Source organism: Rhagoletis zephyria, unplaced genomic scaffold, assembly GCF_001687245.7.
Source record: "Rhagoletis zephyria isolate East Lansing unplaced genomic scaffold, Rhagoletis_zephyria_1.1 Rzeph_scaffold_03459, whole genome shotgun sequence".
NCBI classification, from domain to species: Eukaryota; Metazoa; Arthropoda; class Insecta; order Diptera; family Tephritidae; genus Rhagoletis; species Rhagoletis zephyria.
In genome coordinates this window covers 35,079-53,809 of record NW_016160542.1, presented here as the reverse complement: position 1 = coordinate 53,809, position 18,731 = coordinate 35,079, and the positions used below count along the sequence as shown (strand labels likewise).

Genomic DNA, 18,731 nt, shown 5'->3' with positions numbered 1-18,731 from the left:
TTATACTACGGACTGATCATTCCTAAACTAAGGGCAGCGAGTCTCATTCAAAGCAGAGCACTAATAATTCTCGTAGGAAGCTGAGTGGCGACACAATGCAGAGACGTGGGGGTAGAAAGCTATTGGTTCTATGCATGCAAAGACGCCTTCCCTCTCCTGAAAATTTTGAGTCCGATACATATTATTCCGTGAGAATAAGTCGTTTCGCTCTCTCTTATGGACATGACACTAAACACCAACGGCACCACTCTGTCGCTGGTTTCACATCCACAGTCATCTGTGACTAGGTTTTTTACGGAAACTTCGGGCAAAAGATGTCCCAAAAACTGGTTACAGTTTGCGAAGAAAACTGCTGTGGACGATTCTCAAGAGTGCTGCTGCCGGCAGAGATAAGCCAGCCTAACCTAGCCCTACCATCTATTGTTTTAAATTGAAGACGTAATATAAAAACTAGCGGATTATTAATTTACTTAAACTAAGAAGGAAATATGTATGTATATAAAAATTCAACCTCTATCTACTCGTAGTACGGCATACCTAAATTTTTTACATTTCCGCATATACATATGTATGATGAATGCCCAATTCCGGAAAAATCAATTCACATGATTAAATCGAATTAATTAAAAAATAAATAATAAATGAAACCAATTACTACTGTCGTACAATTAAAATACTCATCGGTCTAATGCAAATGTATAACCAAAATCACCTAGCAATAAAAAAAAATTTACGCACTATGTAGATATTACATCACGTCTGAGCTATTCAAGATGCACACAAATGAATTAAAAGAAAAATAAGTAATAAAACGGAAGCAATAACATGAAACTGTGTCTGATGGAGCAAAAAACGTAGCCCAAAGCAATCACAATTATTGCTCATTAACATTGTCGCAAAGCAAAGCTATTAAAGATCATTTACGACAGACTGCGCAAATCAAGTTGCTACAGTGGACTTTATAAAAATGGCAAGCAGACCGAAGCGGAGTAGCAACACAGAAAAAAATAACAAGTGTAAGAAAGGGAATTTAATTTCTATACCGAGACACAAAATGTGCGCAAAATATTTAAGTAAACAAACAAACAATAGTTATTACGCAACAGTCAATAATACACAAATTCGCAATGAAACGAAGTGATTGCCAGCGCAGAAGAAGGTGTGGCTCGCTCACAGCACAAAAGGCGTTAAATAGACGTTTTTGTTTTTTTGCGAATATTGTTGGCCAAAACTCTCTACGAATGTGAATGGTAACTCAAATAAAATATGTTTATTAGATGTCGCCGGCGAGATGCTACTACCGCAGCCACCGCCACCCTCACTCGCACCCGCACCCAGGTATGCACATTAGCTAGCGAATAGCACACGAACAATGTGCAGCGGGAGCAGCGCAACGTGACTGACAAATTAATGAAGACTACGTCATAAACGAAATACACAACTTTCACCACAAAAACTGTATAAATGCACTTGGAAGGCATTATGCTGATACATACATACATATGTACATATTTACATACTACATCTACTATGTATGCCAAGTTGTTCGAAAACAACAATAAAGTAGCGATGATAAAAATGTAAATGCGCCATAAAAAATGTGCACGAAAATGAGTGACACCCACCCACAAGTGTGAATAAAATCAGATGCATTTACAGCAGCAATTCTTGGATGTGCGTCTATTACATACATACATACATACATAGTGCATGCATACTACTGTTATAACTGCGTTGTTGATGTTGCTTTTATTGCTGTTAATGTCACGAATAACAGTTACCATGCGAAAAGTTCAAAACTAATGCATTTTGAGTGCGAATGTCACGATGCAAATGGATTTGCGAGTACATATGTGGAAAATTTACACGCACATATAAATTTGTGTATGTTTATTAGGGTAATCCAAAAAATATATATGCGAGGAAAAAAAAAGTTTAAAATGCAAAGCTAACACCGCCTAAGACTTTTCTTTATGGAAAAAAGAATAAACGTTTTTTTTTTAATGCTGTCTAGAACTTCCTCAAAGTCTTGCAGGTATTTTATATGGGGAAAATCCCTTTTTAATAGAAATGGTATAGAATTCCTTAAAATCGATATTTTCGATCTGTTCACCTTTGGAAGGCTTCTAATAACAATACCCAGTGGTTATTTAACCGTTTCTTAATATTACTTATTTTTTATAGAACCCCCAAAAACCACAGAAAATGTAATGGGGACCCATAAAAAATCGTTAGTAATAAATAATAGTAAAATAAAAAATTGGGTATCACTATTGGAAGTCTCCTGAAAAGAAACCAAGTCTTCCGTTCGAAAAATATTCACTTTCAAAAATTCTATATTATTTAAACAAAAAAGTGTTTGTCCCCAAACAAAAAAAATGGAAAACATCACGGTCCCTGTGGCAGTTCTGAATATAATTTAAAATAAACAAATGATATGACTATTCTTTTTACCATATACAAAAATTCTAGGGGTGAGGCTTCACCTTTTTATTTATTTTTTTGACACCCTAATGCTTATTCATACGTAGGTATATATAGTACATATGAAAGTATGCTGGTACGCTTTTAAGGATATGCAGATTTAAAGCTTTAGTTCCAATCGAAAAAAGCATACCAAAAGCAACGTTGCCAAATTCACAGTTTTAACTGTAAATTAAAGGTTTTAAGGCAAAAAAAAATAAATTTAAATTAAATTTTTAGGTTCCGAACCCGTCCATCTCGATATTTTTCTCAATTGTACCGGGGGTCCCGTGGGTTTCGAAATCTATCACTAAAAAAAAAATTCGCATGTCTTTCAAATTAACTTAAATAATAAAAAAAAGAATGAAAGATCTGGCATCTTTCGATTATTTATTTTTTCTTGCAGCAAGCGTCGTTTTCGTCTCAATAAAACATAAAAAGTTTTTATTTCATACAACGTTTTCGAGGAAGATTTTATAAATTTGCGGCGGTTCCGCCCGCAAAATTATTAAAGGCCATCCCGTTCATTTTGAAATCAGTACCGTAGGTCCCGTGAGTCCCAATATCCCGCGGCCATCTTTAGTTCAAACATCGAAGACCAACGCCATCTATCGCAAATGGCTTTTTCTGAACCTGCCGTTAGATGAAACTGAATCTAGCATGTATTTGATGCAGTGATTTAGACACAGTTTAAAAACCTCTGCAAAAAATGACAGATTTTCGTTTGGCTTTCATTTCAATTTTTAAATAATTTTGATAATAAATTAATAAAAATATTCTAGTTCTATTTTCAATAAAAAAAATACTTAGAGTTTGTATATATATGTTAATTAACTTGGTGAAAACCCAGTTTATTCGACTGAAAAAATACGATTTACTCGGTATTCGAAAAATCAAGATTTCAAAAAAAAAAACAAGTAAGAAAGTCTAAGTTCGGGGGAGCCGAACATTAAATACCCGGCGCAAGTATTAAATATTGTTTTCCACCTTTCCGAAACCTTCCGCTAGATGGTAAGCCGGGGTGTATCAAATTTGAGTAAATTAGCGTCCTTCATTTTCGAAATATTGAAGTTTCAAGCATTTCTGCTGATCATTTATGTATACATTTGTCTATATCTATCTCGATTCGTTTTGCCTGTTACAAACAACCGTTATGTGAACAAAGTTATAATACCCTTGTGCACAAGTGCGCTCGGGTATAAAAAACATCTCAAAATACTCAAAAACAGACGGTTGAGACCTGTTTAGGAAAAGCGAATCAATTACCTTAGTATACACATATGTACCTATAAACAAGTTGAAGATTTATCCCCAGTCTCACCAATCAAATTTAAAATTTATCAGAGGCTGCATTTCTTTATTCATTCTGAACGTTTGGAATAAACTTTTTTGTTTACTTATTCTTTAGAACGTTCCTGATGATATGTTAACGTATATTTCAAACGCATTCTGTTTATTCCGGCTGTGAAATGGGATTATGCGGAATGTATAAATAAACACAGCCAGATTGTTAAAATTTAAAGCGACAAATTTTCCGAACAAAATTGTGTCATTTTAAGTTTTAACAGGCTGATAAATTTAAAATTGATTGGTGCGGCCGGGCATCTGAAATTAAAATGAAGCACTAATAAACACAAAAACAAAATCAAAAACGCTTCAAAGCACATAATAAAAAACCATACCACGCAAATAAAGTTATCAGAGCAACAATGCAATTCGCATTTTAATTGTGGGAATTTATACTAAATACAAACGTAGTACGTGCATCACACATACAAGGTATGCGCCACTATACCAAAGCCACCAAAATGTAAATAAAACTGCATTAATGCATGAGAAATTGCTTGGGCGCCCAATAAAGTGAGTGGCAACTAGCAATGGGGTGTAACTGCACCTCCGCCCTCGCACAGGTGCCTACAAAAAAAAAAAAAAGCGCGCGCACCCACTGCAGGTATGTAAACATGCCAGTGGAACTTTTGATTTGTTGGCAACAGAGTGGCGCGTGGCCAATAGCTGTCATTGCAAACTGGCATATCAGCACTGCAGCCATCAAACCACCTCCCCTGCGACAGCAACAACGTTAACAAAGTAAACTGTTGAAAATTTAATAAAATCAATGGACCACAACAGCAAGCCGCCCGCAAGTCCGCATTTAATGCCAAAAGTCAGCCGCAGACCATGTGGTCGGCAATAAATAAAAATTTCTGGTAGCCGAATGACAGAAAATAGGCTGACGTTTGACAAATGGCACAAGCGGCCATAAAATTTGTTGAAACAAGTTTAATTCGATAGAAATGAAGGTACGCGCGTTGGTAGTGAGTTACACATGCATATGTAAGTATGGATATATATACATATTCAATTAGAAATGAATGTACATATATGCATATGTACGTGCCGCCCGCATTTTGATAGCGCGTCACACAAAGTCAATGTGACCAACCGACCAACTTCCATGGCAACAAAACCTCAACAAAGTCATCAAAATAGTAGCGGCATTTTAAAGGCGCCGACCCCGAAAGCGGTTGGGGATTGAGCGCAGTGAGTTGACTGAGTACGTAGTTATTCACTCAGCCGCTCAGAGCCGCGTTACGTGCATTAGTAGTTAGTTAGCTCAGTCACTGTCCCTTTGAGGTAACAATTTATGCAGTTTGGGGTGCATCCACCAATCGACAGCCACAACCAAGCCGCCAGTCAACTAATTCCGCGCTAAAGCACCTGCATTTTCCATTCGCGTGTATTTTTGCTTCTGTTTTTGTTTTTTGCAAACTTCAGTTTCATAATTAAATTCCATTTCAAATTCGGTTTGCGGTATAATCTGCTAGCGGTGTGGCATTGGGCGCTGCGGTGGCGTGAACTAAAGGGGTACTAGCATAAATGTACCCCGCCATCATAGCGTGCAGCATGTCATTGTGGAGCGTCAGCAGGTGAAAGTGCGCTAGTGCTGTTGCTAATCTTGTTTTTTTTTTTTTGTCGCACACCACGCCTACAAACATACTCGTAGGTGTGTTTATCAGATATTTACATACATATGTATGTATGGGATAAAAAAAAATGCCCAGTACGACATGCCAACAAATTTCCTCAGAACAAAGTAATTTATTTCTACTGATGTAGCAACCGACTTCAAACTGATGCATAATCACTTAGCAGCCTCCTTGAGATAAACCAAATGCTTACACTTTTGATATCTTTACAAATAATTCAGTATTAGTTTAAAAATCGTCTAACTTTGAGCAACTAACTATTTCAACATTAAATACTAAGTAGTTTTAAATTGGTTGAAAATACATCTGAAAATATATGTATCACATATTTTTAAAATTTTATTTATACAAAGTGCGCATAACTTAAACTGAACAACTGGAAGCACACTACATGTCTGGCTGGTCCAAAAGGACCGGGTTCGAATAACAACAGAGACAACATGTGAAAATGATCATAAAATTGTTTTTTTTTGTGTCTTGGAAATATGGAAAAGCATCTGTGAAGTCCAGAACGAAAGCGTATTCGGACGAAACATACTGACCTTGCAGTGATTTAAGCCAAATGCATTTTAAAGTAGTTGAAATCAAATGCGCACTCGGATAACTGATTACTTCCTAGGACATCGCCATGTTAAAGTAAACAGTTTGTTACAAACGGGAAAATTATATATATCTTCAATTAGTTGTGGTGGATAAAAAACTGGTTGAACATCAATATTTAAACTAGTTTCTTTCCGTACTGGGTGCATAACCACGCATATGTATGTGTAAAAGAATATGTTTGTACTACGAGCATTTACATAATAAGCTGCAACCAGTGTTGCCAGAAGTAACGATTTATCTTCAATATGAATACTTTCAAAAAATCTTCATTATGAAAACTTCTGGCAGCACTTGAAGAAATCTCTGTGGTTTCAACAGCAAATGGGGATAGGGCTTTCTCTCAGATTAATATAAATTAAAAAAAATTTAGTAACAAGATGGAAACCAAAACTTTAGGTGACATTCTTTTCACAAAACATTACTTAAAAAGAATTTAAATACGAGCGTCATAACATAAATTAATGAAAATAAAGATACATCAAAACATTTTAAGGCTATGATATACAAATCATCAATAATTTGTAAATTTGTAAATGGAGCAATCTTTATGGGAGATTTTCCTTGTAAACGATGCGTCTAGTTCAAAAACCCCTGAGTAGACTTTTTACTCTAAATTTTATGCAGAATATATTGGAATCGATCGTTTTTCATTGTTAGGCTTTGTTTGTAAATTATACAGTGGTCGACATCTTGACAAGTTTTAGCATTTTATTTTTTATTTAATTTGGTTAAATTTTTTCTAGTTTCATTAAAAAAATTAACAAACTTTCGATAAAATATCGACCTTTTTTTATAAGATTCCATAGAAATATTCTGAGTATGCAGCCCATTTAACTCTAGTAGAATAAAATATAACTTTCAAATGGCTAAAAGTTACCGTTGATTTTTTAGATTTTTTTTTTGCCCCATCTACTACCATATAACAAATGAACACAATTTATTTTTGTATGGAAAAAAACCGTAACATCTTCGAAAAAAAAATCCAAAAAATCAGCGGTAATTTTTAGCCATTTGAAACTTGTACTTTATTATACTAGAATTCAATGCGCTACAAACCGGCATACCCAGAATCTCTCTACGAGATCTTATTAAAAAAGTTCGAAGCGAACAATTGTTGATTTCACAAGGTTTGAAACTTGGATATACAAGGTTTTGTTAAAGAATAGACAATGTTTTGATAGAAAAATAACAAAAATTAAATAGCAAAAAATGTTGAAACTTGTTAAAGTGCTCTCTGAAAAAATCAGCTAAATATTTTTCTATCAATACATGATTTGGTTATAGTTAGTTACCAAATCCTGTGTTGAGAAAAATATTTTTAGCTGAATTTTTTCTGGGTGTATGGTACAGCTTTATATAGTTAATAAATGTTTTTAAGATTTTTGAATTTCTTTATATGTTCCGATTTTGAAGATTTAATCTTTACTTGGTAAATTTCTCGGGAAAAATTTCTGGCAACACTGGCTGCAAAAGCTAGGGCATACATAGAGTCTGCTGGTACATACTCGGTATGTGTTCATTTCTATACACTGTTGACCGTCGAATATTCAACCAAATTTCTCCTGAAATTAATTTCATTGTAATTAATCAGTGATATCATTAGTCAGCTTAGTACAGCTCTAAGGCAAGCAGTGTAGCGTACCAACTCACTCAACTGTGTGGGTATTAAATGTACGGTCGAGCTGAGCTGTATTACCATTAACTGCAAGAAGAGAAGAGGTGTTTTACAATTTTTAATAAAATTGTAAAATGTAGGAAATATGTTCAATTTTAATGTTGGAAATTTTCGGGGCAACTAGTTTGGCCCAAGCGAATTTTAGTAACTTTTTCGATAGCACTCATTTAATTTTTAGCTATTATTTCCCAAATGTGTTTTTCATTCGCTGGCGATAACAAGACAAAATGGTTAAGAATCGTTAGACTACAGAAATTCAATGTAGGCTAAAGAGGCGAAATTCCCTTAAATGCCGAAATGTATTTGTCGACATTCGTTAGGACCTCTCGATTTTGGCCAAGTCGCTGTAAAGTAAAGCGCCCAATCGTTCTGGTAAATGAGTCAACGAAGGTTTTTAGGTTTAGAATGAGATTTTGACGCAATATAATATTGGCAAACCGTATCCATGGGCTCGGTTTAGTTACTGTCGCGATGTTTTAATTGCGCGCTTAATATCGCAATCGTTTAGTAGCTTCGTACCCTTTTCATTCTTCCTAAGTTCGACCAGCACGATCAGCCAGCCAATGTTTGATATTCTGATCGACGGCATAATGTCTCCCGAACACTAAGGGCTGCTTTCTCAAACTCAACTCAAAAAACATCCCTGTGGGTGGGAGTGTAAAATTTTAGAAAACGCCTTTAGTAATTGAATCATGGGCTACTTTGACTCAATATGCTACCTATTGACATCCCACTTTTTCCATTTTTGCCCGAAACCCTATTTACCACTTGTTTGTTGTAATGTAATATACAGGGTGTTCCAAAAGTATTTTTCCATATTTCTGGCCTCGTACTTGGTGAGCTATAGATAGCCGCGTACACGAGTACTAACAGAATAATAATGCTGCCAATATACACATATTTTGTTAGTTAGTAAAAAGCACGGGTATTTCAGAAATAAAATATACTGTACTATATACATACATAAGTAGTTTGTATCTCTCAAGAGAGTCCATTAGCCAGTATGTCCAAGACACCCACGGCTTCCATAATGACTCCAAACAGGTCCTGGGTAGTAGAATTCCTTACTTCTAGGGGTTTGCCCATTGCAACTTTAAAATAATTAATTTTTATCTAGCCAAGGTCAGACAGACACAATGAATGTGTTTGGAAGTTTCCTCGGCCCTCAAGGCAAATATAGCATTATGGCTCTCCCATTACACCTATTCGGGTCAAATGATATCGCATTTGATTGTGACTAGTAAGGTATCCAGAAAGTAGCCGGATATTGTTTCTGTTTGAATGCATGTTCAAAGTATTAAAACGCAAGTTGTAGAGCTTGGCCCGTCTGTATATCGATATAAGGCATTTGCATTTGCATTACGTTTACTGCTAAACCTAAGAAAGCTCAAAGCCCACATATTTTAGATAGTCGCGGTACTAATGTTTTGGGAGGCAGGATTTGGGTTCGAGCCCATTTTCACATCACCAACATCAAAAACCTCCGAGTGTATGCTGCCATGAAAAACAGCTTCTCATAAGAATACAATCGCTGTTCATGGCATAAAATTGTAGGTCCCTGCCCTTTGTGTGACAACATCAAGATGCACGCCACAAATATATAATAATATATATTTTTAATTAGTTAATTGAGTTAGACCCCTCAAATAGGTGGTAGACCTCTTCAAAAGTATTTTCAAGCTTATTCATTGTTAACTCTCCTTCGCCGGACTCAAATTTTAATTATCTGATGGATTAAATGGAATTTTAATTGTAAAACATGTGGCAACCCGGCTAAATACAGTTAAAAAATACAAGTTTCTCAAACCCCCTTCGATTGAAACCCATATTTTAATAATCCATACAACGTATGAAATAATTTGAATTTATTTTTTAAACAGGTGGCAACCCTCTTCCCACACCTCAAAAATATTCTTAGCGTTCAAACTAAAGATTTCTTAACACACCTTCGTTTAACATTCATATTTTGATATTTCGTGTAACCTGTGTATAGGTAAAGTAAATTCGACATTTAAAGAAGGTGGCAACCCTCTTCAAAATATTTTCAAACTAGTACTTTCTGAAACCCCTTTCGGTTGGTACCCATAAGTTGATACATATTTTTCTTACCTAATAGGACTTTTTAAACAGGTGGCAACCCACCTATAGTTCAGCTGAGAAATAAAGCTTTTCAAGCCCATTTTTGTTGATAGCCATTTTGTAATATATATAATTGATTTATTTTATTTTTTAATAATTCGAGTTGAATTTTTTCAAAAAAGTAAAACCTTATTTACATACAGTTCAAGCCTTTTAATTTGACACCTCATTTTGGAAAATCGACCGAAGGGCGCGGATATGATGCCATTGATTTTTAAATAATTTGAATTTGATTGTTCAACAGGTGGCAACTCTTTTCCAAAAAATAAAACCACATCTAGGCGCTTTAATTTGACACCCCATATTTGAAAATCGAGCGAACGGTGCAGATCTTTTATTCTGAACAAAAAATGCGTTCGGGTATTATATATGTCTATATATATATATATTCTTCTCATAAAATTCGTACATAGTATATTATTTTTTTATTATTATTGGTATTCAAGAAGAATTTTGGGACAGTTTTAAATTAAAATATGAAAGAGTCCTTTCATTTAACTACATGCCTTTGGAGCCGCCTTCCGTCTCACTGAAGGCAAGTTCCAAAACTTTATTCACCGCTAAAACTCCTTACGTAAAGATGCGGCAGTCTTTAAGCTGGCTAATAATACCCAATTCCTGATCTTACTGCTTTCATCGTTTAATAACCACACATGTTTCAACATTTTAAAGAATAAAAAGACAATGAATGCCAATACCAAATACCTCACGTTTCAATTTCAAATATTTTTCCATTCAAAACAAAATGAAATTTACTATTAATGAGATTTTTTATTTTAGTACCATTTCAACACCTTTTTAGTGGCCTTTACACAAAAGGCAATAAATACTAATAGCGAAAATTCATTAGTTTTCCAATAGTGTCGATAGCAAAAATGCTCGAATTCAAGCTCGAAAGCAATAATTTTAGTTAGGAGGTAAGTCAGCGTTTAACACCCACTGAAATATAAATTTTAAACTTTTGTTTTTTATATGTATGTATCTACCAAAAGAAAGTTGCATTTATGAATGTATAACAAAAAAAAAATTATATATGTACATATTTCATTAGCGTATGAAGCAATAATAAAAAGCAACAATAATTTTTTTTAGCCAACTGTTTTTTGGAATTTCAACGTGAGCCGCGATAAATTCATGAATTTCAATTGGAAATATATTAATAAAAAGTGTAATGTTGTGCAGAAAAGTGTTAGAATACAAAAAAATAAATCAGCACTGAATATATTTAAACACAAATACTCGTATGCATATGAACTTCTTTTTCTCTAAATTTTTACGTATAAAACCACCGATAATTCCCGCAATAAATTAAGTCAGCCCAAATAAGCACATAAGTAACGATTAATTACAAAGTAGCTATCCTCTTTTTTAGCATTTTTCTTTCTCGCAACTATTGCCAATTAATTTGTATAACCAGCTGCGCCTACGTCAATAAGGTAGATAACACACGCTTTCACACTTACCATTCGTAGCCTTCAGAGTAGCGTACGATGAAAGGTGGCAATGCAAACGCTTTTTCTATGCATTCGTCTGTAAAATTCCAAAAGCTAAAGTCAACTTTCTCATGTAAACACCCGAAAAGTACTTTTTTCCAAACTTTCTAAAATCAGTTTTGGAAATAAAACTTGCTTGTTGCTTTCTACGAATAAATAAATTTGCTCATGCTGAACTAACAATTTAAATTTTAACATTTGCAAGTGAAATTTACTGCAATAGCGTGTAAATAAACATAAAGTAATTTCAGAAAGTTCACTTTTCTGAAACTAAAAACCGCTTTCGAAAAACATTCAACATTCAAGGTGTAACTGCTTTTGCAAACACTTTTCGAAATTTTTTAGTTAGGCAAACATTTCAGAACTACTTGCACTTGCTACATCTAAAAGCTACTTAATGTGTAGTAATAAATATTAGTATCAACAAGCTGCTTATATAAGTATATATGTATGTAGGGTAGGGCGGGTTGATTTGTCTGGATGAAAAAAATTACAAAACGTATAGCAAAAACGTAATCTACATTAAATTCTAAGAAAATTCTCTGAAGAAACCATGGGTCTAAAATCAAACCCTAATCCGCGCCTCTCGACTTGAAAATTTTTTACTTAGGTGAATATTTTTTTAATGAAAAAAAAAATTTTATTGTAGAAGAAATATAAAGTGCAAAAGAACTACCTTACTAAACAATTTTATTCAGAAAATTCGATTTCTTTTTGGAAAAACCTATTTTTTCTAACATTTGTTTTTTTGGCAAAGGCGGCCATATAAATTTTCAAGTCGAGAGGCGCGGATTAGGATTTTATTTTAGATACATGGTTTCTTCGGAGAATTTTCTTAGAATTTTATGTAGTTTACGTTTTTGCTATACGATTTAAAAAAAAAAAAAAATCAACCCGCCCTAATGTAGGGCCTTACTCTAGGAAACTGCACTCAATAAGGCAAATGTGGTCGGTGTGACAGTTAATAATAAAAAAAATTTACTGACAGAAGTACCGGTCGGTTTATTTTAATTAAACTTGCGTAATGTGGATTCATTGTTTTTTTTCTTTTATTATTATTATTTTAAGTTAAGTTAGCTTGTGATTGACAATGATCGTTGATGGTGATTTTAATTTCACCCGGCTCCTAAACGACTCTTATATATTAGGAAAAATATACAACTCGTTTGTTCTCATAAAAATCTCTAAAAGATTGATAAACTTATACGACCAGAAAACAAGACAATGGAAAACAAGTAATTTTTAAGCAAAAAACAAAACCGATTTCAATTCTCATAAAAAATTAAGAGTATCGTTAATTTCGTCATGATCCAATGATTTGATCTAAACCAAATTAGTATGGGACCAACTGTGCATCTTTCCTTAAAAAAAAAAAAGAATTATAGAAGTCAGTTAACGTGGACCAAAGTTATGCGGTAATATAGATACATAAAAACAAACAAAAATATCCCGACGAATTGATAACCTCCTCCTTTTGTAATCGGTTAGAAATGTAAAGTTTTCAACATATATCGTGTATATAAATTTAAAAATCACCGCAATTTAAAATTTTTAGAGTTTTGATAGTTTTTAATTTCTTGAAGTTTCCCCTTTTTAATAACTTGAGTGGAATTCCAAAATTTTCTAAACTTTCAAAACTTTGTGAATTTGAAAAATTTTAGTAAATCCAAATAATTCAATATAACGATGAATACTAGATTTCTAGAAATTTTTTATGTTTCAAAAATTTTGAGAATTGTAGGAATTGTAACAAATTTTTTCTATTTTTTCGAATGTTTGAAAATATTTTCATATTTCGTCGTTTTTGAAAATTTAAAAAATGATTCAAAAAATTTTTTGACGTGATGTTTTCAAAATTTTCAAAAAATTTAAAATTCTCAAAATTTGTTATATCAATACAAAATTTTGGGAAAATTCAGAAAAATGGAAAAAATTTGGAATTTTTCAAAAATGTTAATATTTTTTAGAATTCTAAGAATTTTCTATTTTTTATACACAAGTACATGAACATAAGAATTTTTCGACAGTTTGTGATGTTTCAAACTTTTACATTTTATGATGGATTTTAGGATAAATAAAATTCTCAAAATTTTGGAAAATATAAAAATTTCTAAAATCTCAATAATTTTGTACATTTCAAAATATTCTCATTTTACCAAAATTTCTAGAATCTCCCGGATTTCGATAGTTTTTAAAATTTTGGAAATTATCCTAAAAATTAGAAATCTCAAGAAATTTAATAATATTATAAAATTCAAAATTTTGAAATTTCCCCAATTTCCCCTACCTGGGTCCGCCACTGATATTTGCCATTGTCAGTTTCTATGTACGTGTGTATGTATGTATTTACATTAGACTGGGTTGGTGCCCAACCAAAAATAATATAAATTTGCTATGACCATATGGCATCTACATACTACGGCTTCAAAATCTCACAAACGCTTAATATGCGTGATTCATGCTTAGCGTGCACACAAAATGCATTAACCGCAGGATTGCAACAAAAGTGTACATATGACTATGTGTTGAAAATTATGGCACGTTTCGAAGGGCTTCTATGGTAAATGTGATAGAAAACTAACCAGTCAAAAAGTATTCACCATTTGGCGAGAGCACGTGCTTCACTCTGTAAGTCGTGTGCATGTGTGCTGGTGAGAAACTCTACACTGAGAAAAGTGTTTAGTTACGTCAAATAAATATATCTACATCAATTTTCAAACTACGTCCAAATCGTGTGCTAAGCGTAATACATATATTTCTTTAACGCTTTTAACATTCATATATTTTAAAAATACTTTCTACACATTTATTTCACTACCAGCAGAGATTTGCAAACTAACGTAACATTTTCTTCACCCTCCGTTACAGATGATTTTGCGGATAACAGCGGTTACGCTCTTGTTAGCGGTCTGTCTCAGTGATGCCGTAGTCGTGAAGTCACGAAGAGAGGGATTTGATAGCTATGGCCCTCCACCACCCCGACCAGCGCCACAGTATGGTCCACCGCCGCAACAACATCAGCCACATCGCGAATATGGTGTGCCACAACAAATACCGTTCCGTGAGTATGGCCCACCAGCGCTCAAATATGGGCCACCCAAGTTTATTAGCGGTGGTGGCAGTAGCAGCAACAGCTTTAATAACGGATTCCATGAGCAAATCAAATCACATTTTGGCGTGCCTAAGCCATTTTATGGACCTCCACATATTCAGCATAAACCTTCCGCTAACTATGGTCCACCACCACAACCGCAATACGGCCCACCTCCACGGCCTTCTGCACAGTATGGGCCACCACCGCAAAAGCTATCATCGCAATATGGTCCACCGCCACGTCCAAGTTATGGCCCGCCGCCACAGTCGCTACCATCGCCATTCCCTGCACCATTATTTAAGCCAGAGCATTCTCCGGCCAGCTCTTATGGGCCACCACCATCTGGCCCGCTCAATTTGCCGCCAAAACCCGTCTATGGTCCACCCAAGCCCTCTTATGGTCCACCGCCTTTGCCTTTAGGGGTAACAGGTCCCGGACCGGCACCAGCTAATTTCAATAGAGTGCCCGAAACCACGATTATACTAACAAGTGGAGGCGGTTCTTCTGGCGGTCATGGTGGCGGTGGCATTATTGGAGGCGGCGGTGGCGGCGGTCCAGTTAAACAAGTACAAATCCAAATCGACGCTTCAGGTCATACGCACAGCGTGAGTGGCTCACAAGCTCCCTTTCACACTGCATGCGATGGCTGGAAGCCCATACCGGCACCATCTGGCTCCTACGTAGAGGGCAACAACATCGACACTCAATCCGGTTATAGTCAAGTGGCTCAGGGTAACTTCGGTACACAGTATAGTGGTGGGGCAGGTGTATCTGGCGGAGGTGTCGGTGCAACTGGCAGTGGTGGCAACGTTCTTGATGGACTGACGGATGCACAACTGGTTGCCGTAGCACTACAATCGGGTGACTTCGGTACACACATACGCGGCCCTGAGCTCCCACCATCTGGGCCAGCAGGTGACTTTAAGCAACAAAACATCAATTCAATTGAAACTGACGCACTACAGGTAAGCGCAGAAAATTTCTAATCCTACGTTCCAAGAAATATTTGCATCAATTTTGTATTTCTCCACAGGTTTCTCTTGGCGTCGGTGATGATTCGTACAGCAAACCACCGCTAGACTCCTTCGCTCCCGGCTCAATTCATGCGCAGAAATACAACAGCATTGGTGGTAATGGCGCTCCACCTCCACCCAGTGGTAATTATGGCCCACCTTCGCCAGTGAACAGCTATGGTCCACCACCCAGCGGTAACTATTTGCCGCCACCAAGTGGAAATTACGGCCCGCCACCACCACCCAGTGATAATTATGGTCCACCACCGCCACAAGCTTCTGGCGGTCATTTTGTACAAGAACAGCATTCCTCATCTTCCTCTTCCTCCTCATCCCACGTTGGCCTCCAATATGGTTCACAGTCTGGAAATTTACTTAATGTTCCAACGCACGGTGCTTCGCAACCCAGCCGTCCGGTGGCCTTCCGTCCGCCCGTGCCTCAGGGTCTACTCGAGTCGATTGGCGCCACAGTACAGCATTTGGATCAGTTTGGAGTGAAACCACCTACCCAGTCACCCACATACATTCCACCCGCTGCTAATGAAATTGCCGAACATGGGTCTGGTAATCTTGGTCCTGATTATGCGCCGCCTCCACCGCCTGCGCAAGTAAACATTCCTCTCGGCGTGATTGAGCAACAGTTGCCGCAACAGCAACCGCCTCGGGCCTTCGCACAGGTAAATCAGCAACAACAACAACAAAGTCACGCACAAAACACACAACACTTCCACCATCTACAACAACAACAACATCAGTTCCAACAACAGCAAGGCTCATTACAGCAATTTCCGCCATTACTTCCACCACCACCACCACCGCAAGCTCAATTTAAATTTTTACCACCTTTGCAGGAACAACATGGCAACTCACTGGACCAATACGGCCCACCCTTGTCACCACCTCCACCACAGCAACAGTATCTCCCTCCACCACCACCACCACCACCACAGCAAGAACAACAACAACATGGCCGCCCCTTCCCACCACCACCATCCCAACAATACCTACCCCCTCCTCAAACTGGCCCAGTGACATTCGAACAGCAAAATAGTGCCGCTTCAAGCTCTAACTTCGAAAGCGCCTATGCCTCTTCGCAGCAAAACGAACAGTTCATTCATGCGCAGGGCTTGCCACTACTGCAAGAACCCCGCTTCGCACAAGTGCACGATTGCGGCCAAGGGCCAAATCTAGTCGGCGCAGGCTATCAGTTGCAGCAACAAAACCAGTACCACCAGCAGCAGCAGCAACAATTCCAGCAGCAGCATGCACAACAATATTCGGCCTCCAACTCAATCTCTAGCACTTCATNGCAGCAGCAACAGCAATTCCAGCTGCAGCATGCACAACAATATTCGGCCTCCAACTCAATCTCTAGCACTTCATCAAATGCATACAACGCCATTTCACAAAGCATTCCTGTGGCCGAGCAGCATACGCAATTCCTCGAACAAGAGCCAGCAGACAGCTACGGATTACCGCAGTCGGGTAACGACATCGATCACGACTACGATGGCTATGCGTCACAGAAGTCTGCAGTGGCCGCTTTGCCAGACGGCACCGATCCACAAGATCTGCCCGGCCTCGATGGGCTCAATGTGATTTCAGCACAAAAATCACAGTCTATACAGCTCTCACCCGAGCAGGTAAGTGGCGCAGCGCACTCGCAACACGAACCGACTTTCCAGTTGGATATCGCGGGCAATGGCGTCAAGTCGATTCAAACCGAGCAATCGGCCAACCATGAGGAAATACTCTCCGAAGGTTTACTGCAGTCCATTTTGACGGCTATCGAACAGCCCCAGTCCAAGAATGTGCAACACCAGCATTCAGTGCAGGTAATCACAAATCAAAATAGCGGCTCTTATGGCCATGGCGCACAAAGTCGTTCCGATACAGACATTAACGAAGATGCAACGCCCGACGACGAACACGAGCCAGAAGTTGCGGAATCCGAAAAGGTTGAAGTGCATGTAAATGCCGATGGCGAAGAAATGGCGACTGTAAAGGAAATTAAACCGATTGTGGCAGCAGAGGTAGAAGATGAGCAAGCGAAGCATTAGCGGAAAGTGAAATAAAAAATTACTATTGGGTATTGATATGAAAACCAGTCACAAAAAAACAAAAGTGGCGCACACACTGCATGCTTTACAGCGACTGGGTGTATATTCGTAGTTACATATGTAAGATCGATGCTAGTTACCATTACTATTCTTATGCAACTACTTAATTTATTATTAATCGATAATCACAGGATATTTAATGTTTTGAATGAATGAATTTTCATCACCAAGCAATGAAATATTTACTACCGTAAGCTGTCGTTAGTGTTTAAGTTCTTACCTATATCGCGCCATTCTATTTATTAGTAAGCGTGGCATTCATTCTCTTTTCATGTCATGCACCATTCGTTCTTAATCACTTTTCATTAAAGTTGCCATATGTTAATTTATGTATGTATATAGCTTTGCCTTTGTTCTGGGAAAATCTAAACCATGTTTGTTTATATTTTTCAACATCTCCAAGGAATAAGAACATTTGGCAAAACGAAAGAAAGCACCTTTTCATTTAATAACTAAACGAAAAGTAATTATTAACGAGCAAAAAATCATGTAAATTATATAATAATAATAAAATACTTATGTTTATATAAATTCAATTACGATAATTTATTTAAAATAAAATACATTCGAAAATTCAACTTAGTATTTGATTCCTTAAGCAGGGATCACACGATTTGTACATTTGTACAGGTTTGTACATTTTTACAGCCGCAGAGTGGTGTTGTCGGGAAATTCTTTTATTGAGCTGAACTAAATTTCTAAACAATACCACTCTGTGACTGCCAAAGTGAACAAATCTGTCCAAAATTTACCAATCATGCGATGCCTGCTTTAGTAGGAACGCTTACATTGCCAGGCAGAAGAAAGTATCCAAGCCGCAAAGTCTAGGGTATTTTAGTCACTGTTCTATGAACGAAGTCAAAGCAGACCGGGAGAATTTAGAAACTTTTGAAATACGTCCACGCTGATTCAGACTTCCTTCTAATTCCCTCTATTCGGAATATAATTTTTCGCTCAATAGCACCACCATTTATTTACCATATTTACCATGATTTTTAATATTTTTTGACGTAGAATACGTCTTACCTTAAGGTATGGGGGCTATGTTCAAATGTTGTAGTTGTAATTTTTAGAGCTTCACAAAAACGCTTATTGCACGAGAACTAATAAAGCGATTTCAAAGAAAAGTGTGGCGTTTCAAAGA

At 36.7% G+C, this 18,731-nt stretch overlaps 1 protein-coding gene across 2 annotated transcripts in view; it reads left to right on the top strand.

Moving 5' to 3' along the window:
* The window catches only part of LOC108369004 (trithorax group protein osa), a 26,156-nt gene extending 8,063 nt beyond the window's left edge, over positions 1-18,093 (top strand). Inside the window, exons 2-4 of one of the 2 annotated variants that reach the window (XM_017623969.1) lie at positions 14,229-15,419; positions 15,488-16,698; positions 16,777-18,093. In XM_017623969.1, coding sequence (XP_017479458.1) covers positions 14,229-15,419; positions 15,488-16,698; positions 16,777-17,527 — 3,153 coding nt within the window. In that variant the 3' untranslated portion in view covers positions 17,528-18,093. Of the gene's footprint in view, positions 1-14,228; positions 15,420-15,487 lie in introns of those variants that run through there. The other variant, XM_017623968.1, reaches the window with a different exon arrangement.
* Positions 18,094-18,731: the final 638 nt, after the last annotated feature.